General features: G+C 44.0%; 1 protein-coding gene across 1 annotated transcript in view; it reads right to left on the minus strand.

Annotated features, from left to right (window-relative positions):
* mcu (mitochondrial calcium uniporter) overlaps nt 1-26,840 on the minus strand; it is a 68,889-nt gene that overhangs the window by 22,082 nt on the left and 19,967 nt on the right. The window contains exon 2 of the mRNA XM_088916027.1: nt 22,886-22,996. Within this exon, the coding sequence (XP_088772153.1) occupies nt 22,886-22,996 (111 nt within the window). The remainder of the gene's footprint in view (nt 1-22,885; nt 22,997-26,840) is intronic.

Here is a 26,840-nt window from a genome sequence, read left to right on the forward strand (position 1 = left end):
GAATGACTCTCACCAACAACTACCACAATCACACCTCACCTTTTCACTGGTCATTTTCTTATTATAAGCTTCATCTTAGATTCCAGGATTTGAATATAAAAAATGTTTTCATTTCGTCATTAATTATATTGTTTCATACCTATACTTACAGATATTTAACAATTTTTGAATTTGAACACATTTTATCTTGCCTATCATGTTAACTACTGTATTAGGGTGAAAAGGGTAATTAACACTACTCCATTTTGTATACATCTAATTTTTCACATATAAGAAATTAATCATTTTGCCCATCAATGAACTATAGGACTCAGCTAGGTAATATTGTTTCTCTGTCCATCTAGGGAGTACGACTGAACTAGGAGCTGGTCTATTCTGCACAAAAATAGCAACATTTCATAAAACAGACATGTGTCTGTGACAGCAGTAGCCCTAGCAATCCAAGACAAACCCCTCATGACTCTGCAGTATGTTCACATAGCATACCTCTGCTCTGCCGTCACTCACAGTTTCGAAAGGGGATCAAAGCACACAGCAGAAGAAAACCACCCATTTGCCTGTAAAGTATATGTGTGTCTATGCATCTGACTAGATTTGTGAGGGACAAATCTGAGAGTCTCCACCAAGAAAATTTAGAGCAATGTGCTATGAAGATCAGTGAGGAGGGCCTCAGAGGGCACCTTACTTAGTATACAATGAATGACATTTTCCTTACAATTTAGAAGGAACAAAACTTTTTTCTTGTCCCACTTTCACCCTGTGTTGAGTTTCATTTTTGTGAAGTGTGGTTGTGTGTGTCTGAGAGCGGGTATGCAGCCCACCCAGCCACTGCAGCAAGCAGTCGCTACCCACTGTCTGTCTATCCTGTGTTTCCTCAGCAGAACTGGGGCAGACGCTGACGCCGAGAAGCCAAAATGCTTCAGAAAACCCCTGACACACCGCAACTGTGCTGCTACAGTACGGCGTCTTAAGTATTAAACAGCATCCCAGTCGATAGCCGGCCAACCTTGGAAGAGCAGAATCAAGGTTATCTGAGTGGCAGGGAGAGAGAGAGGGAGAGGGAGCAACATGATGAGGGAAGAGGAGGCAGAAGAGGGAAATAGTGAAAGACCGAGTGAAAGGGCGGAATGATCTGAATAAAGAACACGGTCAGAGAAGTGGAGACGGAGAGAAGGGGGGCAGCAAGAAAATCCTAGAGCTACCTGCACAAGGCGTCAGCAGGAAAAAGGAAGGGGGGAGGTAGATGGAGGCAGCTAGCAGGAGGAGGGAGAGAGATGAAGAAGTGATAGAGCAGAAATAAAACAGCAGGGGGAAATCCCAGAGCCAGTGGCAGAGGGGTTCCCCTTCTCTCCCCCTCTGTCCAGCTGCACTGTGCTGAACTGGACTGAGCTCTGGGCCTACAGCCACACTGCAACTGTCTTTACTGTATCTAGGAGAGAACGCCACTTCCACATCAAAAATAACTCAACACCATACAACATTCTGACCAACTGCAACACGCTGAGTCGAGGTAATACAAAGCTGGTTTTTCTCTGTACTATTTTTCATTCTTTTACAGAACAAACCGAAACGCTGGTTTGTTTTGTTCAAGAAGAGTCGCTGGGTCACTCTCAATTTTATATTCCAAAAACAGACAGACTTGAAAACGCCACTGGGCCACTTTCCACGCACACTGGGACACCCACACATCCAAGTCATGGGGAACACCTCCATTCCCAAACCCGACAGAGGAAAAAAACAAGTTCTTAAAACATGAAGAAAAACAACAACAACAACAACAACAACAACAACAAACCAAAAGGCGCAACTCATTAGCCCAACAATTGCAGCCGTTTCTTCATTAATGAAGTGTGTAATTAAGCCCTGTATAAACTGCAGGCAACGGGGGCAGGTTATTTATAGATGAGTGGGAAAAGAGGAAAGAGACAGACATAGGCACACAGGGTATTCTCTGGGCTCTGTTTGTAAAGTGATAAATTTCTAAAAACCTAGGAACACAAATGCATAACTGTTCATTTTAAATCCTCTAAAAGCCAGTTAAACATTTCATTTTTGGCCCTGTAACATGAGGTCAACATGCCACGTGATGCAGAGGAGAAACAGCACAGGGCTGTTCAAAACTTTGCCCCAGTAGTGCTTGATTTGATATATCACAAATAAACAGGATTTTTCCTGTCAAATAAAACTACTTCTCCAAGCGAGAAAAGCAAATGGCCTGTGGAATGGCCCCAGATCAGTTTAGTTTACTAGGGACTTACACTGAAACAAAAACAACACCCTCCAGGATTCCTGACAGAAGAAGGCATCCGTACACGCTCATTCCCAGGCTTTCCGATTCAATACAAGATTCCTGTACTTGCTCCGTCTTCCCAGATACGATCTGGAGAAGCTGCACATCTGTCTCCGTCTTAGTTTCTTTTAATATAAGCCTCTAGCTTCTCTCCGTCTCCATAACAGAAACAGCTCCCATCCTCTCCCTTCCCTTTCTCAGCCAATGTGCCTGAGCCCTGCATACCTGTTAAGAGTTATCAGTAACAAACTTCTAAAAACACACACTCTCTCCTCATAATTGTCAGCATTTCTCCTTTTTTAATATAATGAGCACTTTCATCACAATTAAAGACTAGTCTACGCACTGAAGGGAATCCCTGATCTGGGAAACACGAAGGGCGTAATGCTCCAGATTCACCAGGAATAATGCCTGATTTGAAAGTGATCGTGTGGAGTTTCATATCGTTCTGTACCACATGAGAAGCTCTGTATGTGGTTTTCCAGCAGAGACCACCCTGGTCCCATCTCCGGGGGAAATGCAGGTTTTCCCCTTCCTCCTTCCCACCACCACACAGGAGAGGGTAGGATGCAGAACGCCCAGCTCTCTCCTTCTGTCCCTTTTTTTAAATGTCAGGGTCAGTCAGCTCCCCACTCTCCTTCTCACCTGCCTGCCACTCCATCATCTAGGCTTCTCTCATGTTCAAGTTTAAGTAGCCTATTGGCAAAGACAAACAAGTATTGACAAACACATGCCCTGTTAAAGATGAAGGAAGGATCGAAAAAACAACAATGCTGCCGAGCAACAGCTACAGCTTCCCTGGGGGTGCCGGCAGGACACTGCAAACTCAGCACCTCTTATCCCCCCCCCCCATAATGGTCTGTAATCCTTCTCTCCTGTCTAACTGTTCATTGACTCCTTTGTCTTAGAGAGCAGAGAGAAACCGCATGGCTTCCTGTTATTTCCCCCTCCTCCCTCCTTCCCCTCTCCCGCTCATTTCTGAATGAACCCTCCTTGATGTGTGCCAGATTATACAAGGGCGATGCTGTAAATCGACAGCACTGCATCCCACGCTTGCTGCTGCCGGCTGGAGGAGACGAGGGAGGGGGGTAGTGGAGGGGGTGGGGTTGGCTTTGGGAGGGGATCCCCTAGGACAGTGGAGCGGGCTTGCCGATTCCGACTGGGAATCGCGTTTCACAGGGAAGCGCAGTACCTGCTCGGATGGCACTGGGTAACCTCAAGGCAGCTTGTTCTGGCTGACTGCGCAGTAGACAGCAGCAGCTCAAATTACACTACAGTACAATGCCTGGGTTTTCCACGCAAGGATCTGCCTGCTGCTTCGCTGCTCGGTCTTTCACATTCATTGCCAGGGCAGCAAACCCGCCTTCACAACGACACTCACACCCCCCAGTCCCACCTGTGCCTTGACTTCATTGCTAACAGCGTTCACCTTCTGTTGAACAGGCAAATTGCAGTACAAGGAGTCCACATGCTGAGCACCGCTGCATGAAGCAATCAGAGAAAAATTGCAAGTTATAAAAATAAATCAAGCCAACAACTGCTTGAAGAGAGCAGGTCTTTCTCAGTTGGACCAATTTTTTTCCCGTCAGTGCTGTTTTTAGGATTAAACTGAGGGAAAACGCAAGGGCTTTAAAAAGCCAAGGAGAGTTCTTTTATTCCCTCTGCTGTGGTCTCTTACACTAGACAAGTCACGCACAATAATGCAGTCCTCACCAGCCCCGTCCTTTAGAGCCTCTGTGCTGCTAACGCACTCCTGCTATCCGCACAAGCACAAAGTAACTGCCCCTTTAAAACTAGCTCATTTCTCACCATCTGAATCATTACATTTATCTTCGTTTGCAAGTTCAATGACTGCATAGCACGAATACAACTACAAACCTGATTGCAGCCTTAAAAAAAGCACCACACGGTCATTTTCTGTTCACAGCTCAGTGAGCTACTTCCTGCACCACTTTTTCCCCCCCCCCAAACTCGAGGGGAATAGACGTACAGAGTGTATGTGTAATCACCTCCCTCAGATTTGGACCGTCTCCTGTTTGCTGTACTGTGTGCTGAGATTTGAATGAAAGGCCTGTATAAACAGGGGGTTGTTTTAACTTGGAGTTGTAGAGGAGAGAAGGGGGAGAAATACAGTGCAATTAAACACAGTGCCCTGCTTCAGACCAGAAGGCCCAGTGCCAACATCAGGTTGGTTAAGTGATCAGAGTGGGTTCTATTAGAAAGCTGGCCAGACATACTGTACATCTCCCTTATCCTACCTCTAGGCCCATAATACCCGATCACAACTCCCTGCACCAGAGGGCTCAGTGACCTGGATTCATAAAGACCCTCATTAATAAAAGATAAAAATGAGTCAGTCGAGCCAAAGAACAGTATCCGGCTCTTCGAAAACGGGCAGAAAGAAGGAATTTCGGGACGCTCACTTCTGACTTTAAATAATTCATAACAAACTTGTTTCATGTTGTGTCTCAAAGGGTCAAAAATTACATAAAATGATCTTTCATGTGAATCCCACGCAAATGGCCTGTTTTCTCAGCGAGAAAGAGCTGATGTGAGGGGAGAGGAATGCTCATGTTTTGCACTCTGACTCAGGACAATTAACTACTCCAAAAATAAGGCTGTGAACTGCTGGGGGGCCTATTTTGGTTAGTAGGCTGCCTGTGCGTAAAACCCCACCCGCCCAAAACTATAGACTGAGGAATTCCCCTACCACCCAAACCCTAAATATTAAAACTAATCTTAAACCACAATGTTTCACTCTGATGAAATCCTATACAACTCAGCCAGCCAGCCATGCTGGACGGCAAGTCCTGGATACATCTGCCATTGTGTTGAGTTGTACTGTGTGCCGACTTCCGTGCGTGTAAGCAACTAGCTCAAATATCTGTCATACTAGCAGTAAAATGACCTGTGCACCCCCCCCACCCTACTGCTCTGACTCCCAAAAAAAGCCCTGGCTTAGCCACGCCAGGTGACAGGAACACCATGCTGTCTCTGTGCTCCCTCTGACAAGTTGCTAACGCAGAATGACAGATGGCACCTCGGGCTCTGGCGCCCGGTAGTGGCCTCACTATTGAAGGAGTGACTCATATCACCCTGCACGGAGCCGGGAGCTCATGGTGGCTACAGGCACTCCCTTACTGCCCAGCAGCCCCCGAGCTCAAGCACACCGTCTCAGTCGGGCTTTCTGTGGCCTCATTAACACCCTACATTTACGAGCCAGCTCGTGCCCGATTGCTTACAAACACACACATTCAGGTGTGTTACAAGAACAACCAGAACTCCTTGGTGGCACGTGAGTGACAAGAGTTGAATCATTTATTTAAAGTAAAGCTGCTTCTGATTATGTTACATTACATTAATAGTAGTAATGGTGTAGATACTACTACTATGACCAAGGCTAATTATTTCACTATCTCTGGTTATACTACTGTAACTACAGCTAATAATAACAGTACTATTATTAAGGAAATGCAGCTAACGTGTAGCAATTTTCACAAACTAGTTATAGGGCATGAATGGTCCTGAATAAGAAATGAAAGAACATTAACATAACACAGATCAATGTCCAAGACATAGGAATTCACAAACTGGACACACTACGGCGCCAGCACATCTTTTCTTTGTCACTACTGCCTGATGCAGGTATTTGTGCATTCAGGACAGAGCAGATGCATTCATAAAGCACTTTAACACTGTACTCCATTATCATCATCCACTAAAAATGCAGCTCAATCAGAACCCTTTCCTCTCGGTAATGAAAGGGGGTTTCTCAGTGGCGTGAACCACAACTGGGGAACTGTAGGGGGAGTCGCAGTTGATTAATATTGCTTGCGGAGGAACTCGTCTTCAATGAATAATTCAACTTCAGTCAGGAGGAGGGGCACAAATATATAGCCTGTTGTGAAATGTACATCATAAATCAAGGGAATGTCCCAGTGTTAGTCATTTTTCTCTCATTGGAATTCTATTAACAGGAGCACAGTCTACACCCCCTTCCCCTCCTTCAACTGTCACAAAACCTTCTGGGACGAATGCCAGCCCTGTCTTCCTCTGCAGAGCTCAGGCGCGAGCTCACGCCATAAGCACGCGCAGGAGCCTTCCCATTGTCACGAAGCATAAATAAACCATCAATGCCTTTCCTCTAAGCATTATTCTTGAAGAAGTGCGCGTGTCACTCTAACCTCCACAGGAACATATTTGCTTCTGCTGCCTGAAATAAAGAAGCAAACTGGCCTGCTTTCCTTTCACAGAGGAGCTGTGAGTCAGCGAACAGAACTCAAGGCCACTGCTATACAGACGGACACCGCTGGGGTCCTCCAGGATACAGCAGTCCAGAATCAAGAAACTCAAACCCCTCAGGGACACTGGTACACCTGGAATGCCTGCAGCGTAATTAAGCAGTTTACAATGAATACACCTTTGGAATAAATGAGGCACACACCTACTGCACGGGTCATGCTGCTGAGTAAGCAGTGTGCTGTTTAATTAGAGGACTGTCCGCAATCTTGACCACCGTGTCTTCTCTCAATGGGAGAGTTCCAGCTAAAGGCTCTTTAATAATTGGAAAGAGGATGGAGTCTCTGCTCAGGACCTCGGCGCCCCTGGCTGTACTGTGTTTTACCTGACGATTAACGAGCCCGTGAGCCAGTGCTCCACGCAGGGCTGTACCGTGGCCATCCCCACATGATTGAGGGCCCCTCATTAAAAGTGAATGAGCCGGAAACCATTCTCAATTAAAGAATCTATTAGAAAAAGTGAACATCCCTGTGTGGCGCAGGACGGCATTCTTGTCCTGAGCTGCAGAAGAGTCCTTCAGACTCCACTGATCGGTGAATAACAAACGGCTTTCCCAGGAAAGCAGGAGCAGGAAGAGATGAAGTGAGGGGGGAGGGGAGCGATGGGATTGGCTGGGATTTGCCCAAGATGTACCAGCGGGAGGATGGCGGCACAGGTTCCTGGGTGTGTGCCAGAGAGCCTCAGGTAGTCAACAGCACAGGCAATATATCAGACTTTCAGACGAGAAGTAACTGCCTGACAGTGCTCACATTCCAGATCGAATCTACAGCCATCTGGCAAGCAGTGCAGGTACTATGGCAGAGAGTGCACAGTTTAAGGGAACATTTCTGTGTGTTTTCAAGCAATGCAGCTTCCCATTAATGATAAAATGGTCAACGTACCCATTTACAAATTAATTTATAAACTCTCCATGCTTAATTTTTAATAATACAATAATAATAATAATAATAATAATAACTATTGCTTACACTTATATAGCACTTTTCTGGACACTCCACTCAAAGCGCTTTTTACAAGTAATGGGGACTCCCCTCCACCACCACCTGGATGATGCGACAGCAGCCATAGTGCGCCAGAATGCTCACCACATACCAGCTATCAGTTTGGAGGAGAACAGAGTAATGAAGCCAATTCATAGATGGGGATTATTAGGAGGCCATGTTTGGTAAGGGCCAATGGGAAATTTGGCCAGGACGCCGGGGTAACACCCCTACTCTTTTCGAGAAACGCCCTGGGATTTTTAATGACCACAGAGAGTCAGAACCGCGATTTTACATCTCATCCGAAGGACGGCACCTGTTTACAGTATAGTGTCCCCATCACTATACTGGGGCATTAGGACCCACATGGACCACAGGGTGAGCGCCCCCTGCTGGCCCCACTAACACCTCTTCCAGCAGCAACCTTAGTTTTTCCCAGGAGGTCTCCCATCCAGGTACTGACCAGGCTCACACTTGCTTAGCTTCAGTGGGTTGCCAGTTGTGAGTGGCCATAAAAATAAAAAACTTTATTTATAAAGTGCCTTTAAAAGTAACATCTTTTAAATGTTACCAAGACCGCAAATTTTACAATAAGCGCATAAGGAATATGAGCAGTTAAAGGCTGCGGCAGAAGATAAGAAAATGGAGCAGACACAGACACTAAATAAAAGCTTTTCTAAAAAGAAAGCTTTTGAGTCTAGATTTAAACGCACTTAGGGATAGAATTCCAGAGGTTTAGGATGTAACAAGTGAAGTGTCACCCATAAGATTTAAACATATAGAAGACCTGAGTTGGACAAATGCAGGTTGTGAGCTGGGGAGTAGACAGATTATAAATCAGATCGGTACTGGGGTTCCAAGCCACGCAGAGCCTTTTGGGTGAGCATGAGGATTCTGACATCAACTCGAAACCTGAAAGGAAGCCAGTGCAAGAACTCCAGGACAGGCGTAATGTGATCATTTGCACACAACCTGGTCAGGATTCTGGTTGCCGAATTCTGAACATATTGGAGTTTGTTCAGTGTGGATTTAGATACCCCAATGAGTAGGGAATCACAGTTATTGATTTAAGAAAAGACAAATGTGTTGACCAGCTTTTCTGCTACAGTCAGACAACATACTGTAGGACATAGTCTGGTGATATTTCTAAGATGGAAGAATTATGTTTTTACAATATTCTGTACATAAGGGTCAAGAGTCAAGCCAGGATCAAATATCATTCTTTAATTTTGCTTGGAATTCAAGTATAGTGCTATCTACAGATAGGGTTACTATATGACAACAATCCTGTTGTTGTTTAAGTGAAGGAAATTTTGAGTCATGCAGGTTTTTATCTCACAGATGTAATTAGAGAGTGCAGAAACAGCTATTTCGGTGTCAGGTTTAGTATGGATACAGATGTCCGTATTATCAGCTTAGAAATAATAAATCAGACCATGTACTTTTAATAGCTGAATAAGTGGGAACATTCTGAATATTAGGGGTCCCAGTATTGTGCCTTGGGAAACACCAGACTCAACAAACCCAATTTCAGAACTAAAAACCCAATAAGAAACAATTTTCAGCAATCAGTAAAGTAAGAGTTCAACCATTTAAGAGCAATATCAGAAACTCTTTCTCAAGACGGGAAAGTAAAACGATGCTCAATATCCTTGCCTATAAGATCTCGATTTTTTGTTTTCCTCATAACATTTTATTTTGTTACCACGCTGAAGCTCAGTTGGAAGAATCCTCCACAGGTTTGCAGAAGAGCGCGTCACCGGGTCTCCCCAACGCCACCCCCCGCAACAGGACAATGTCCGGGGCATGTGTTTGAAGAGCAGAGGTGAGGTGCAGCAGCTGATACAAACAGACCCCTTCTTCTCTTCTTACCAATCCTACATCTGCTGCCTCCCGGCCACCTGATGGCCGTCTTTCTGATCTTCAACTCCTCTCCCCGTTCTTCAAGAGGGTGGCAGGCTGGCCATGGCTACCCCGTTTAGATAAAGGAAAGGGAGGAGAGATTGTACCGATACAGTGGAGGCGTATTGACTGGCTGGGACCTTAGCATGGACACCGTATTGGAGAGGAGAGGGTTGATATATTATTGCATTACTGATTTAATTAGCTGATTGGAGTCAGCACGCTGCCCCCTAGCCATCCATAACCCTCCACTGACCTGTGAGTGAGCACTGCTCCCCAGGGAATATCACAGTGTATGAAAGAGGCCATTTCAATCCGCAAATTAGTGTCTGACATACATACAGCATTAGTTTAGCTGCTACGTGTCACAGACACCAGGAGAAACTACAGTCTATGAGTCCACTGTGTTTTCAAAAGCACATTTTGGCAGAAATGAGTAATGTGTAAAAAATGTAATATTAAGATACACACTGCATTATAAAGAGAAATCTTAAATTAGTAGTCACCTAGTTATCCTCTTTCAGAATTTCGAGCCATTTCTAAACATTACAAATGAAAGGCGTTGACAGATCAGATGATATAGCAAAGTGAGGGAGGGCTCCTCAAGCAGCCCAGGATACCCACAACACAGAAAACTGTCAGGAAATCACTGCTACACGTATGCAGTACTGAGGTTTCTTAGTATATAGAGTACTGGGTGTAAAATAAAGCCAGTCTTTATCACAGGCACAGGGCAAGAGGGGAAAATCTGCCAGGAGCTCCACACTGCACGGCAGCTGTCTCCCCCTCTCAGCCCTACTAGATCCGGTTGGCCGAACAAACACCTGCAAGAGGACGTCCACTTTATCGACTCCACAGGAAAAATAAAACACACAAGGCCAAGATAGCAACTTTACATTAACCTTTTTTACTGTGTGCACAAAGCATTTGGGCACCAGTGGGAGTCTGCTGCCCCCAGCCTCCCGGCGCTATTAATCTCTCTGCTTCAAAAGCTTTCACAAAACATTTTTCAAGATTAACAAAATGCTTATCAACCTAAATTAAGAGAGTTGTAGTCTTAAGCCTGTTGATCAGCTTTGAAAGTGAGCCCTCTGGCTGCCAGAGACATTGATAATGCTCTTTGTGAGGAGGGTGATTAGCAGAGGAATAGAGGCTCATAGCTGCGAGAGCTACAGTGCGACTATCTGGCCCTGCTCTGTCCACAAGTGAAGGAGACACCTTTCTGCAGGAATGCCCTCTAACCCTCTACGGACAAAATATCTATCCATCTATATATCCAAATCCAGGCTGTGCTGTCCAGTAATAGTCGTGGTATTTGTTTTACTCAAGAAGAATCAATGTTTTCCAGAATGCCATTTCTCCTTTTAACGTACTTAGCACCATTGCAACAAATCAAAAGTCTGAAAACAGAAGCAGCATGTTTTATGGTCTTTAATGGAAAACTAATCCCTACTTAAAATGGGCAAAACCATTTTGTTTATGTGAAGAGATTCCCGCTGACGTCAGTCGGGCACCAGATCATGAGGACCTGCTCTTCTTTCCAAGTTTAATGACCTAAGATTCACTGCTGCTAGAAAATCCAGCGATTCACTGTGGGGAAAACAGTCACCAAGACCGACAGTCTGCTAAGATGTGCCCACATCCGAAGAGCTTCAATGCAAACCCAAATGAGATATTAGCACAAACATACCTAAAAAGAGAGACTCGATGACAGACACTATATTGCACACAGGGGTGCAACAATTCTGGAATCCACATTAGGTTTGGCCTCAATGGTTATGTGTACTGTCTTTAGCAGCATGTTAGCAACACTAATCCCAATAAGACAGATTTCATTAACAACTAAGTAGTGAGAACTCCATCCACTCTGATGGCAGGTTCATTTAACACTATTGCAGTCACATACTGTAAATGAATTCTAACTGTTGTGTTCTCCTACGACTGGACCAGCACTGGGTTCGACTCCTGTATGTATTTCAAGTCTAGCTTAATCATCTCCTGGAACCAGTCTGGGATCCCCAAATCACAATCTAGCCCATGGGGTGTCAGCTTGGGTCTCTGTGCATTACTGAGTGATCCCAACAGCTCTAAACTGCAGCTGGAAAATACAGGGTACAAGTCTGCACAGTGTGGATTGGAAATATCATTTCACGCCTGAACTTATTTAAGTGCAAAAAACAAAATGTGCTTCTTCTCTAGTGCAGAACGCAGCCTCACTTTTTCATCCATGTTGTTGTAACCATCCGTGTAACAACTGTAATTGTTAGTCAAAATTCCACGGTTTTCCAGAAATGTGAATATTTTGAATCTATCGCACAAGTTTTTTGTCAGACCGTGTAGGTCTTCCAGGGTGCAGGACTTCCCGACCATTGAGAGGGGTAGGTTTTCCCAGCATGTAGGAGCCTTTTACAAAACCACGTCTTTCACTACACTGCATCATGAAGATACACGGTCATATAGTCTTAATCCTAGTGAATCAGCTTAGCCAGACCCCTGCAAATATCCCTGCCATTAAAATCACGTATTTGAAATCAATGCCAGTCCCAATATACCTTCCACCATCCACATTCATTTATAAACTACAGACAGAGGTCAGTCTAGGTGAACCTCCCGCCTCTTTGAATAATCAGTGAATATGAACCAAATAATCATAAGTGAATGCTCCTTGGCAGCAGTGGAGGCGTACCCCAGCTTTCGAACTGTAGGTGGGTTCCACATATTCCACATCTGGACAGGGGTTACTGGGTACTTATCCACAGACTGTCTGATTAGAATAAAAACGCTTGGTTAGGAAACCAGTTCAGGCTGCCTCCAAAGATAAATGCAAAGTTTTAGACTACCAAACCTAGCATGCAAATCTCAAAACGTTTGCCTCCCTCAAATCTGGTGTTACGTCTGGGTGATTTCTGAAATTGTCTTTTATTCATTTGAAAACTGCACAGAAAAACTATTCTTTCATGATACCCAGAGGGCCTGGAGGTTAGCTGATGCTATCTTATGGACTTTTAATGAGTTTTGATGAAGCATTCAAGGATATCGATAACACAATAAGAATTGGTGCCAATAAAAGTGCCGTTCATTAACTCCAAGTTATTGACATAAAAATTCAGATTTATTTATGATCAAGCATCCATCACCAACCAGTCAATAGTGGGTCTTCATTAAAACTGGCATTCATCACCCTCATATGGACAGGGCAGCCACAGAGGATCCAGCAGGTTTCCAAGGGAGTTTAGACTGCATCAAGGTCTGACAAAACCCATGCACATTTAAATACCTCTGACTCCCTGATCAGAACAGCTCCACTGGTACTACTGAGGACAGCGACCCTGCCTTCTGTACTATACCACTCCGCACTTTCACCACCGGTCTCTGATCTGATCGAAATAAAATCACCTTGCATGCTTATATTAGAAAAACTAATAATGCTGTTGAAAGGGAAAATATCTTCCGAGGCATTTTCATTAATGAGATGAAAACTGATTAGGCAGTGAAAGTCTGAACTGAAGCTCTGCTCTTCTCGTGAAATACATGCACAAGACTCCACTCCTGGACTGAGCTGTAATGTACTGTTCCCTCTGTACTCTCTGGTTAATGTCCATGAGTATGAGTAGAAATTGACTCTTTATTAAACCTTACTACTGACCTCCCTGAAAGTTTTAAAAAGATGCAGATCTTGGTCCAGGGTCACCCTGTTTTTTTTAAAATACAGAATATCAGAAATCGGATCGGAACACTGCTGTAAAATAGGTCCATCTTAAAGCAGAGCATGTTTGGCAAGCATTGTGGCATAATCAACAGTACAATCCGTTTCTTTTCTTTTTTCAGATTGAGCAATTCATCTCTTCTTTGCGAAGTACAGTATCAGTACGACTGAAATCCGGCCAGGCAGGCTGGAGAAAAATTATATTAAAAAAACTACAACTTGGAAGCATTTTAACACTTCTCAAAAGTAGTAACTGGCACACCTGGGAGTTACGCCAAGACTCAATAACAGCAGCTCCCGGCAAACAGCGTTAATTGCTCTCTGGGGAAAATACCCAGCTTCATGGAGGAGCTGATTTGCCTCAGGCCCTGTCCTGTACCTCCGCCTGAGAGAGCCGGGTGGCACAGACACCCTGCTGAGGCAGCTGGAGAGATGCATCACAGGGCCGCCAGCTCTGGCTGTATCCCCGAAAGATTCCTCCAAAACACGATGGAAACCTCTCGCTTTAGCCACTATTTCCTGTGGCACACTCATCGGAGGTGCGAGACCAGGGTCAGGTGTGCTGCACCCGTCTCTCCTCCAGTTTCTCCCTTGTGTGCCGTACGCGTGTCCCCTGCCTGCTCGTTTCAGTCCGCTGCCACACCGTCCTTCCGTCAGTCCGAGAAAGATTATGAGGAAGTAAAAGCACACCATGTGGTGTTCCAAACCCCCCGTGCAGAAGAGAGGAGGTGGGGAGATGAACACATCAGAGAGCTCCAGGACCTCCGAATCACTGGTCAGGTCAATGTCACCGCACTGTATTCTGGGTCAAGCCTGCTGCCATTGCAGACGTCTTAATTTTCAAATCCGGGTTCACTTGCAGGTTTTACCTGTCTAAAGAAGTTATTTGCTCAAAATTGGCTGATCCATGACAATTCATTTCAAAGTAGAATGTAACAACAGGGTGCAAATTAGAGCAGTAAGGTTCTGCTTGAAAATTTCTTAAAATCATGCTGGAAACTTAATTTCAAATCTAGAGCCGAGATCCAGGAGCGCCACCGACAGATACGATCTAGACTCTTAACAGCAGAAAAGTAGCAGAAACCCTGAAAATCAGAAGCCTTGTGTTTAAATTAAAATTTAAACTGAAAGCCCAAGAGAGTTAAGCAATTACCAGAAAAATGCTTTCATGTTGGGCGGAGGGGGTTCCTGGAAATCCCCCTGATCTGGAGTAACTGCAGTCACTCATGGCTGATTTAGCTTGCAGTTGTCCTCTCTCTGCCCCCTGGACTCGGCACTGACAGCTGAGCCTTCGCGATCGCTCAGTCTGGGCCGTTCACCTTCATCAGCCCGGTGTCTTTCAACACAGCCAGCAAGGAGCCTCTGCCAAAACATCTTTTTTGCTTTATTTCATTTCAGATTTTAATGCTGGCCTGTCGTCTCGCTCCGCAGATCTTTAAGACATCCGCATTAAAAACGCTCTTTCAACTTTGGGCAGCTTGACTGTGCAATTTAATTAAGTGGCCGCACCACTGACACTTTCTCTGCAGCCTGGGGGCTCTCGGGCACCAGACTACACGTTTGACAGAGGCAGTTAAAACAATTGTACCCATGCCCCAGTCCGGCCCCCCCACCCCCCGTTTTCTTCTCTCCTGGGGAGGGTTGATGCAAACACTGCAGGCATAGACTCTCTTCTAACATCAAGAGTTTTATAAAAGGCAACTTCCTAGGCTTTAATCACTCTGCCCAGCTCTGATGGCACAGCTCATCAGGTCTGCTGCTGGCTCCTCTCACAGCTCTGAATTAGAGCAAGCAGGGCGACTGGCTGCCACTAGCACAGAGATGGGAATGCTGTGGAAGTGCTCATTAACAGCCACGCCGATTTCTTTTTTATGCATCTTTCTTTTGCAAAAGAAGATTCAGAAGGTTAGTCTTTCTGCTTATTTCTTTACTTCTTCTTTTAACTTCTCCATCTTCCTCTCATCCCCCTAACCTGTCTTGTACAAGAAGCCCTTCAGATAGCCGGGTGGCCCAGGGCTGCAGAAGGCCCATTAACTCCCTGCGAGGATACCTTCTGTATACTGCATTCAAAGCCTCATTACACTGGAGCAAAGGCACACACAAAAAAATCACGAGGGCTCCTGTGACTCCATCTGGTCAGGTTAGGAGCAAATTACTCCTCTAGCTATTTCTTAGCAAATTCCAGTGATTCAGAAACATGACTATTGTTAAAGCTATTGTAGGATGCCATTTAAGAAGACTATATAGATCTCTTCCTGAGATTTCATCCAATCTTCAGATTCTGATTTAGTGAGCAAACTACGTAAATGAGTAGATGATATACAAGTGGCAAGCAGAAGTTGAAAATGCAGAAAAATACAGGAAGGAAACCCTGGATTTCTCCGCAACACAGCATGAAATGTGGACTGTCCTAAACCCTGATAAATATACGGTACAGAACGTCAATAGTGAGCAGAGGGAACTACTGCAGCTCTGCAGTCAAAGGGATTACATCAGTTCCTGAGGGCTCAGCAGTGAGGGGTTACACAGTCACAGTTAGCAGAGGTGAGGGGTTACACAGTCTTCCCCTGACATGGGTTACATTTTGGGTTTTACAGTCACACTCCCCTCTCCCCGAGCTCTACACAAGTCAAGACAGACTTTGTAACGGACGTGCACATCAGTTATGGTCAATAAAAGGAGGTGCCCTTTTAAAATGATATCGTCATTGAAGCCTCACACAGCTCTGTACAAAGAGGGGAAGGAAATCCACATGCCTACAGGAGTCAGCACAGCCACACAGGATTGAGCAGGTTACCCATCAACTCCCTTTTACATACAGTACAAAGGCAAAGAACTGCTACGATTTACAGGTTGATGCAATGCTACATAATTTGATACGGTGACTGCAGTAACCACAGAGCAAATTTCATTAATAGAAACACTGATGTTGGTTCTTATAGCTCATGCTTTAGTACTGCATAAAAGCCTTACTCTAAGTGCCAAATTGCAGAGAAATCCTCTCCCTTTAATGCACACAAGTCTTCAAGAATGCATTCAAATACACTATGTCCCATTCTTAGAAATCATTAAATACCCCGTCATTCACTTATGCATTTACCCAATATTGCACTCTGCCTTGCACCATTCAGAGTCTAGTCTTTTGTGTAAACCTGAGCCAATGTGGCAGACTGCTTTAGGAAGTGACAGGGTTGCACTGATAACAACAGAAAGCTGTTCTGAGTGTGAGTTTGTGTATATGAGCAAATGTGAGTGTGTGGGATGAAACCAGAAAAAGAATGTCAAGAATTCACATTAAAACGTCCATGTGCCCTGGACCATATATTATCAAATACTCTGGTTTAATGGATTGCGCGTGACACAAGCAAGCTTTACAATTTGTTTCCTATCTCTGTGATGACAATATTTACGAGTCCTGCCAGTTGCATTGCAATAATCCATCATCAGTGAAGACGCCCTCTGCACACACAGTCTGCTCCACGGGGGTCCGGCGACCTGCTGCCAGCTCTCTCTTCACTCCCACCTCAACCCCGTCTCTCTCCAACGGCCCTCCTCCTGTACTCACAGCTCCTCCTATGGAGGCCTTCCCGTCTCTTCCACTGAGAAGGAAAGGGTGATGATCACACAGAAATAGCTCCCACTTCAAACAAGAGACACAAGGGAGAATCACCCGCGACGTGCTGATGAGACAACAAAACAAAAGGGCTTTCATTTGTATCACTTGTCTCAGGTATAACAGTCAAAAAACAATGTACTAGGTATGAATACGTTTTTTAGCTTGTTGTCAAAATACTTTTTCCTACTTAAAAGGCAGCTGTGGAGGTGAGAGATGGAAATTTGCCTCCTACTGTACAGCAGCTCAATCCACTTTGTGTGTACGAACCCCCTGTGCATGCACCCAAACTCAGGGGGGAGAAAGGCTCGTCTAACAAGTGGTGTTGACTTATATTCTACAGAACAGCTTTCCAAAATGGCTCAAACTGCTATGCACTGGGAGCCTGATAAGCATGCGTGCATTTGCAGAGATAACCAGTGCCTGCGAGCTCACGATGATTTCAGCGAGGGTTACAATTCTCCTCCATTTGACACAGAACTTCCTGGATGGCACTGCAGAATGTGCAGCGTGTCCAGAGATGAAAGTCTAGATGGGCCCCGTGTGAGTACAGGTGTCATCTCTGCATTCTCAGTTAAGTGGGTTAAGTGCTAAAATAATTATTGGCCACTCCTGAGGCAATTTTAAAATCAAACTACATATAAAGAACAAACGCCAGACAATCTCCCGTCACGATCTCCCATCTACCCAGTAATGTCACAACAGAAGAAAGTAAACACAACCCCTTGGATCTGCATATTGCTTTTCAGCCCAAAGGATCCCGAAGCTATAAACAGGAAGGGGCGCCCAGTTCGTCCTCCACTGCGGTGCAGCGCCTACCTGAGTGGCACACAGCAGCCATTCTGCACCAGCCGCCCCACTACACAGCAAACCAGAGACGCCAGAAGCCACCACACCAATTGAATTCAATGAACGTGAAACCAGGATTAGCAGCCCTACTTTGGCACTATTTGTTAATGTATCTTTAAATACCAAGCAGTGAGGACCTTTCATCTGAAGGAGAAAAGATGAAAGACTTAATTTCCCAGAGTCCTCTTAACAACCCTGTAAGCTAGACCTAGTTTGAGTTCATATCAGTTGGTACGTAATTACAAGCGCCTTATAGTCCTGCTGAAGACCAATTAAAATGAGAAACTGAAAGTTAACATTTCCTTTAAGTCATTTTTTGTCAATATTTCAAGAAACATTTGCCAACAAGTTCAATTTTGATACTTTTAAATAAATGCTGGTGTGTCTATCAAACCCTTAATGCTTCTAATTCAAAGCAAGTTAAATTCCAAGGAGACTGACACAATCTAGCAGCACAGACAAATATTAATCACATGTAAAATGTGTGGATAAAATGACATCTAATTAAAATGATGCATTCTTTGTATTTGTTTCAAGCAGTTTATTAATGTGTAACAAAATGCCATTTTGAATAGATAAAACTCACAGGGCTTTACTCATAACTAAATACTTCTTTTCTCCTACTGACATTCAACCAACGCTTAATCATGTTTAACTGCTGCGCAATGTGTATTTGACTGTATTGTAATTCAATTCCAATGGTTCTGCTAAGGAGTGTTCCTCTGATCTTGTTCTAAATCTAATCAACCCAAACCCTGACTATAAAAAAAAGAATTCTCCCATAGCCTAGGTGCAACTTCTAACTCATGGTTCCCCTTTCTTCCCGAGTCACGACTGCAGTCATTATCACTATAAATATTGGCGGGACTCAATCATAGAAACAGCAGAAATGGTATTTTATTCAATAAAAGTTTTACCTGAAAATGCAAGGACACTGCCAAGGTCGTCAGAAAACAAATAAGCAACTGCTAGACTACAAACAGAAATTAAAGGCAAAAGAATTCCCAAGCTTTGATTTATTACAGCAACCAACACATGTAAATCAGAAGTAACTGGCTGTAATAATTTTGATGGTCACCCTGCCTAAGGTTCAATAATACAGCTCTGCAGTCCCTATTGACGTTGTTGACTGCGGTGGCACACAGATTAAAAACCCCCTCTAGAGCAAGTCCAGAAGGAGAGGGGTTAATGTTCCTGAAGATCCCCTCACCCTCCTCCACTGTCAAAATGACACAGCATTTCATGCCTTGCTGGTGCACTCACTCGCTCCCTCTCTCCATATCGCTCTCCAATACTAATAGAATCCCACATCCACACAATCAATCAGCACTCTGCCCAATTTGAATTCTGCTGACCGCCGCTCTCCCAGATATTTCAATTGCTTTGACTTTAGCGATAACCTGTCAGGGCTGGAAATGAGCTGCAGCTAAAAGCAATCGATGGAGCGGCCTGGATATAGCACAGCAGAACAGCATACTGTGGAAGAGTGTATTACAGAACACTACAGTACCCACTCAACCCCATGCCCAGCCACAGCCCTATCACACTGAATCACAACACGTAGGACTGAGCTGGCTGACTTGCAAGAATAATGTATTTCAACAGAAGAACGTCAGATCACGTACAAAGAGAGGAGGCCATTCAGCCTGTCTTGCGTATTTGGTTGGCAATTACTATCTGATCGTGAAATCTCATCAGGATGCTTCTTGTCCCAGATTGTTTGGAGTTGCATTGTTTGTTGTTAATTTCTACAGCACGACTGGGCTTGTTCCAGAGGCTGATTACTTTGTGTAAAGAGCTGCCTACTATTTTCAGTACTAAACACAATCCTTTATTGCCACTTGTAGAACACTTACTGTGTTTTCCATCAAATATGAAAAATAAAATTACTTTGGCTGGCTTTATTGTGACCAAGAAGAAATACAAATATTCCTACATTCTCCTTTTCTTCAGGAGTAAAGATTAATTTTCTTAATCCTATCAGTGTATGACATTCCAGTCCAGGACTTTTGGAGCGCTGAAAGCATCCATCCAACTCTTTTCAGCCCACTTGCCCTAGCAAGGTTTGCAAAATCAGCATGTCAAGTAGGGAGGACCAGGCATTTTTCCTCAACAGCAGATTTCAGCTGCAGCTGGAGGATTCCTAAGCGTTCCCCGCCCAGCCCAGACATTTAATCCCACCAGCAGATACTGGGGTGCCCTCTAGGTCTCCATGTCCAATGTCCAATAGAAGGATCTCCCCTGGACATCTGTACCACATGCTCAAAACTAGCTCAACTGGCTTTCCCAGACAGCAGAGCACCTTACCTAGTCCTATAGAGTAAGCCCTGCAAAGAAACCCAACTTCTACGTCTTGAATCTACAATATTGTCCTTCCTGTCATTACCCTGAATTCACGAACACATGAACTTGGTAAAGACGTAAACTGCCAGGAAATTCCTCTTTCATGTAAGAACACAAGACCTGGAAATTTGGCTCCCATTTCGCTACTACAGACCGACACAGAAAACAAAACACTGTAAATGCTGTGCCGTCATACCATCACTTGTGAGCAAGACCCCAAACGATCTGAACTCTTCCCCTAAGGGACGAAGAAAGGAATACACTTTTTTCCTTGGCAAGAACCGCGAGTTCAGACTTGGAAGTGCTCACTCTCATGTCTGCTTCTTCATAACCATTGGTAAAACTTTCGACTGCACATCACAGATCACAGTAAGATGAGGCGAGAAGGATAATTTGCAGACAACAGGGATGCCAACTCCAAGTCCTGAAATTGAATGCTCTTGACATCTTGGGTGTGAAAATCACGAATCCTTGGCGGAGTGCGACCACCTTGAACCATCTAAAATACCAAGAATACAGACACAGCTCTCGCTCCAAAAATAGAGGGAGCCACCTCCCACAAGACATCTGAGTAAAATAGTCATATGCCTTCTGTAGGTTTCAAAACTGCAAACACCCACAACACGGTGAATATCTGTAAGAGGAAAGAGCTGGTCCAATGTTCCATAGCCAGGACAAAACATTCATTGTTTCTCATAAAACCAATTTTCAACAAATGCAGAGAATCTCCTCTCCAGCATACTGCCATGGGCTTTGCCACGGAGGCTGAGATGTGTGACTGTCCTGTAGCAGATACTCTCTAGTTCCTTTTGAACACCTCACTGAAGAAACAGCAAAACCTCAATGTTATTCAGCAATTTCAGCATCTCAGGGCAAATATCATTCACTCCCACCGCCTTAACACTTAACAGCTGCAGCAGCTCTGTTAGATCTGATTTCATTAGATGTTCCTGGGTGGCCTTCTGTGAAATGAAAGGGGTTCAGAAGATCCTCAAAGTACTCTTCACTTCTGGACACTCTCTTCAGTCAAGATCACCGTTTGCGGAGAATAGCCGAGGCAAAGTTCCAAAAATCAGTTTTCATATAAATGGCTTAAAAATATGATTTCTTGTTCCAGTTACAGGCTAAGTGATCACATATAAATCTTGAAATCCACAGGCAAGGAATGATCAGTGTCTGACAATGCAACTGATATGTCTTCAAAACGGATGTGAACACAATTAGAGCAAAGACAGAAAATTGGACTCAGGGACTGTTTTACAGGCAGAATGAGTTTGCCAACGCACGCATCTTGGCAGGGCTTTACTCCTAATGCATGTACAAATATTGGAACAAACACGGTTTTTAGAGGAGACACTGGGATTGGACCAGAATGTGGCAGGATTGTAATGATAGTAATGAAACTGTTGCTCACATCTTGTGTATAATTATAAGATGACTCTACATTTAGATCATCAAACAAATAGCTCCTAAAATAAACCAGTCAAAGAAATAAAAAAAGAAATGCAAGAGGACCAAAAACACTAATGCCTTGGCAATTTGGAAGAAATGCTCTTTAAATAACTCTCGAGTTCATGCTTAGCAGACAACACGAAATGTACAGAAACCTAGGCACTGCTAAACATCCCTCTGAGACGACAACATATTCCCACATTTGCATAAAGAAACGCCTCCTGTTCTTAGTTTGAAACGTACTTCCTGATAGTTTCCATTGGGCCCTCTGTTTTCTGTTTCAGTGCTCATTCTGGAGAAGTCCGCTGGGTTGATTTAGTAAATGCCTTTGTGGATTTTGAATACTTGGTCCCCTTCACAGTCTTCACAGGCTCAGTTCTTTTGGACTTTTAGTATAGGACATTCCCGCACAAATCTCAAAAGGTATCTGTTTGCTCTTCTCTGGACTGATTCAAGAGCAGAAACATGTTTATTAACACGGTGACTTAAATTGTTCAATATTCTAAATGAGGCATTACCAGTGCATCTACGGAATTTTAAAATAACATCCCTTGATTTAAATTCAATGCTACCAACTGCAGATCCTAACATCTTGTTTGGTTTTTAATTGCTTCCTTCAAAGTGTAAATGATGTGTCAACACAAACACCCGTCTTAAATAAGTAGACTCTTCTATCATGCGTTTCCCATTTCGTATTCATAGTTTATGCTTTCACTACCTGCATGCAAAACTCTGCACTTGTCTACAGTGAATGCCATCTGCTGGGTGCTTGTCCAATCATGAATTTTATCTGAATCTTTTTGGATTTTATTTGCTTCCTCAACAGCAAATTAATAAACAGTAAAAAAAAACAAAACATCTGATATGCTTATAAACTACAATGAACAAAGCCTGCCATCGCTGTAGTGCATTTACAGTCTCAAAAGAGGCAGCTTCAGTCTCTCGCCTCCTCGCCTCTGTGCACTCACAAATACATTCACAAATTCTCACTCTTACTCGCTGAATCACTTGCTCGATGCACTCATTATATAAAAAATATATAATATAGTATTAACAAATTACTTTCTTTCACGTTTGTTTTATTCAGGTCAACAGCTTACAAACACCCTAAAAGTTCTGAGAAAACCACTGAAGAATAAACCGCTCATCCGGCACATACAGTACATGTGGCTGATACCACGCTCTCCAAAGCAGTATCCAATCAGGGGATGTCTCTAATGTGACAGGACATCAGCTCCATCTCAAGTGTCAAGCAAGCAACAACAGCAGGTCCTGCTGCCACCTCAGCAATGACAGGCTGACGTTAATCGTGATGAGACACTGAAGGAGAAGGTTCAGGAACGAGCACTGTGTGACCCTCTGCTTTTTGTTTGTGCTCTTCAGTTAGCCACCCCCCTAAAGAACAGGTGAAGAGAGTCTGGAGCCAACGCGGCTCTGGTGCACAAGCTTACCTGGCGTGACAAAGGGGTGCTGGTCTGGGAGAGGAGATGGGGCCTGCCTGCCGTCCGCAGAGTGTGCACCCTCCTGGTGGTCTGATGGATGAGGGAGGCAGGAAGGGGCTCCTGAGCAGAGAGAGACAGACATGAGAAATGGCCTTGTAAGGGTAAGGCGCAGCAACAGAAAGTGCTATCCTTCCCACAGAGACGCAAGACACACCTGTGTGAACCCGTGTAGAAAGAGCAACGGGGCACCTCAAAGAATATTTAAACAAAACATAAAACAGTAAGGTTTAATTCAAAGGCCATAAGACACTTCTATACTCTTCAGGGTTTGTGATTCCAAATTGATTAGGCTGTGCTGCATTAAAGACTAAAGCCTGCATTAAGAAATCAGACAAGGAATGGCTTGAAAACCATGCCAAAAAAATCTATAAACACATCTCAGGTCTGACACAATGATCATATCACCTCTGAACGTCAGCTGCAGCTGGACACTCTTGACTTATTGTGCTGGTGGCACAGGAAGCTCTGGCCAGTGAATGTTATGTGGGTCAGAACATGAACACTTTTAATTCTGGAAGTGAGGAGCTCACTTGGCACACAAAGTGAGATAGGGGTGGGGGTGGGACATTCAGGATTTCTCTCACCCTCCACAAAGTATTTTAAGAAGTCTCAAGCCTGTAACACATCCGTTAGCAGTACAGTATATGTGTACCTGTTAATTACCCTTGTCTGCAAATATCAAAGGTAGGGTTGCAGAGGTTGAAATAAGACTAGTGTTGCACTGATTTTGAGGCATTTCGGAATTTTTAAACCTGCAGGATCTTGTATACAAGGCACCAGGTTCCAGATATTTCATGCTTATTACCTCATTAGTTAAAATATTTATTTTCTTTTTTACTCTAGTATAACCCAAATGTTGGCAAATATGAAATGGATCAGGAAGAATTAGTGTTGTTTTCATCTCTGTTACTTGTGCAGTACAATCCATGATGTCGTCTGCTCTGTCTGATAAATCAGTGGAGAAAGTGCAACCTATGACACCCAAACTCAGTCATGCGCAAAAAGGGAGCTGGGTCTTAACACCAAAGAGTATCTCCATGTCTACAGGACATCTTTGCTCAGAATGTTTGTTTAACCCTGGAGCAGCAATTGAGTATCAGATTGTTCATTTAACTGTCCTCTATTTTATTACCCTGACATTGTAAACAGAACCGCAATTTTTCCATCACCATGCGTTTCTGCAGCTACAGTGAAAAGCAGACAACCCTAAGTCAGCAGTGTGTTGCCCTGAAGAGAACACCCCCTCTGAGCATGTGTGTTAGTACCCACAGACTCCGCACATCTCGTAACTAAATCATTCAGTAGTTTTTCAGAGCTAGGTAGCAAAATTACAGCAGAAAAAGAGTTCAAGTTAGGAAGAAGGAGCACATGACTAAGAATGCATTGAACCACTGCTTGAGATCACAAATCGTAGAATTAGTTCTGCTACTGTACATCTCAAACATTCAAACAGAGGAAACGGAAGAATCAACAGGGAAAAATTAAGCCCATCAGACAAAGATCAGGCAGTGTTATCAGGAGGTTCATTATTTCCAGTCATTGTTTCACCATATGTGTGCTCTTCCTCATCAGTTCAGTCCTCTGATCTGAACACGACAGACCAGGGAAGACACTGTGCACTACACAGAGCCCCTGGGCTTCTCCATCTGCCCAGAAGGAGTGCAGAGTGTGACGGGTTCATGCACAGCCACTGCTCTAAGTACGAGCCCTCCACCACACACGCATTTGGATTTCTGTATTTGTGGAAAGAGGATGTCATTTGCTTCATGTAAAAAGTAATTTCCATTGTAAAGTCTGCTTGTTAGGAATTATGGGTTTCATAAAACTGCTTTCTAAAACTTTGCCCACATATTGATGATACTGCATGGGCACGCACACACTCAGTGCTCCAGGTGAATTGGCCTATATTGTAGCCATGGCAACTGCACAAGAGCTCACAGTGGTAAAGAGCTCTTGATTACCGCAGTTTGAGCAGGGTCAGGAGGTAACATAACAGCCCAGCTTTTAGACAGCCATCTTACCCAGACCCCTGACCATACAGTTTCTCATGGGAGACGTTCTTACATCCCTGCAGTTTCCTTATTTTCTTTGGGCTTAGACTGTTATTTGCCATAACACCTTCCAAACTACCAAACTGACACTTTGGCCTTGCTTTTACTGTACAGCAGGTGAGGGGTCCTCAGTTCAGATTCCCAAGGGCCCGAACAAGCTCTGCTGGATTTTGTTTCCCTGGATTTACGATAACCTAAATTAAGCTGGAACAATTGAATTCTTCCATCCACTTCCAGTGTAGGTGGTAAGATAAAGAAACCTAGAAACCCCGCAGGGCCTGGAGCACCTGGGATTAGACACTCCAGCTCCCTCAGGATGTAGCAACCTGCTACTGTCCAAGATCCTTTACCTGTTAACCAGAAAAAGACCTGTTTTCATGTGCATTCCATCCCAAATAAATCGGATTTTCAATTCCCAAGCACAATGGCAAGGATGGCATAAATTCCCCTCTTCTGCAATTCCGATGCAATAGCCTTTCAGCCGTTTTAGCTATTTGGCTTTAAAAAAATGTCAATTCCAGGACAAATCCAAGTTAATGCCCCTGATATTAAAATGAAACAGGAATGGGACCCAACTATGACATGTCAGAGTTTCAACTTAAAAAAAAAAAACTTTTCACACAGAGGAGCTCTGCTTCAGCCCCTGCTGCAGTCATTAAGGGGGAATTACTCTCCATGCTGAACTCTGGCATCCAAGGCCGTGTCTGTGCTAGGCTGCAGACCTAAACACTTCCAAATCAAGCCCATATTCCCTGGACAGCACACAGGCAACTAAGGCAGACCCGATAAGTGAGGAAAAGAGGTGGAGAGAATACGGAGACAGAAAAGAGAGAGTGATGGGGAGAAGGGGGGGATGGAAATCAGACACAGCCCGTTTGTACAGGAGACAGACACGTTTGGTTTTATGATATGGATAGTGCCAGGTGCAGGATTTTTCACGGTTGTCACCTTATTTTGAGTAAATTTGAATAGTCAGACGTGGTTGAAATAATATTAAAAACACTTTTGCGTTCCAGTTCCATCAGCATAGTTTGTACAAGGGCCTGTGGCCTGTAAAACAGCTCAAACTGCTCTTTGACAAGTCTAATTCCTGTGTCAAAAAAATTGCTTCAACAATGTCTGGGTCTTTTGAAGGCTCAAAGCCATGTAAACGGGAAAATATTTTAAGTGGTGCTTTATAATGCAAAAGTTTCATTATATTTTCTCCATTTTGTGATGTTTCTTGTTGGATACTTCCAAACAATTGGTATTGCTTTCAGATAAATGGGAACACGAAGCAGAAAGTGGTCTCTATGTCAGCACAGAACTCCAAACAATAACCACGCTCACGTCTTGACTTCACAGAAGCACCTCCTACCAGCTGAAAATGCGAGCAGAAAACCACAAACAAGGTCACAGCCAGTGCTTGTAGGTTTCAGGCCACTTAATAGATTCAGATTACCATTCAAACCATGCTAGAGTGTGGTCAGACCCAGAACAACTTCTGCTTAGCAATATTGCAGGTTCCCCAGACTGGAGCTGTGCAGATAACCTCTGGATGTTCCCTTTAAATCTCACATTGCAAAAAAAAAACCAAAAAACAAATTTCCCACCCCATTACACAGACTCCCACTACAAAGAGAAACAGCTGTTTCAGCACGATTCTGTCAATATCTACTGTACAACTGAACACTCTCCAGCTCTCTTACTTCACAGAACTTAAAATCAGCCGAGAACCACTGGTCAGATATGAACACCAAACGTGAACTGCAATAGTTTGGTGCATTTTACCCATATGCCACAAGCTAAGCCTGTCTGCATGTGCTGAACCTACAGTCTAAACCTAAAACAGTAGGAGAAAAAACAATACAAAC

The sequence above is a fragment of the Atractosteus spatula genome, chromosome 5 (genome assembly GCF_055471065.1).
Source record: "Atractosteus spatula isolate fAtrSpa1 chromosome 5, fAtrSpa1.hap1, whole genome shotgun sequence".
Taxonomy (NCBI): Eukaryota; Metazoa; Chordata; class Actinopteri; order Semionotiformes; family Lepisosteidae; genus Atractosteus; species Atractosteus spatula.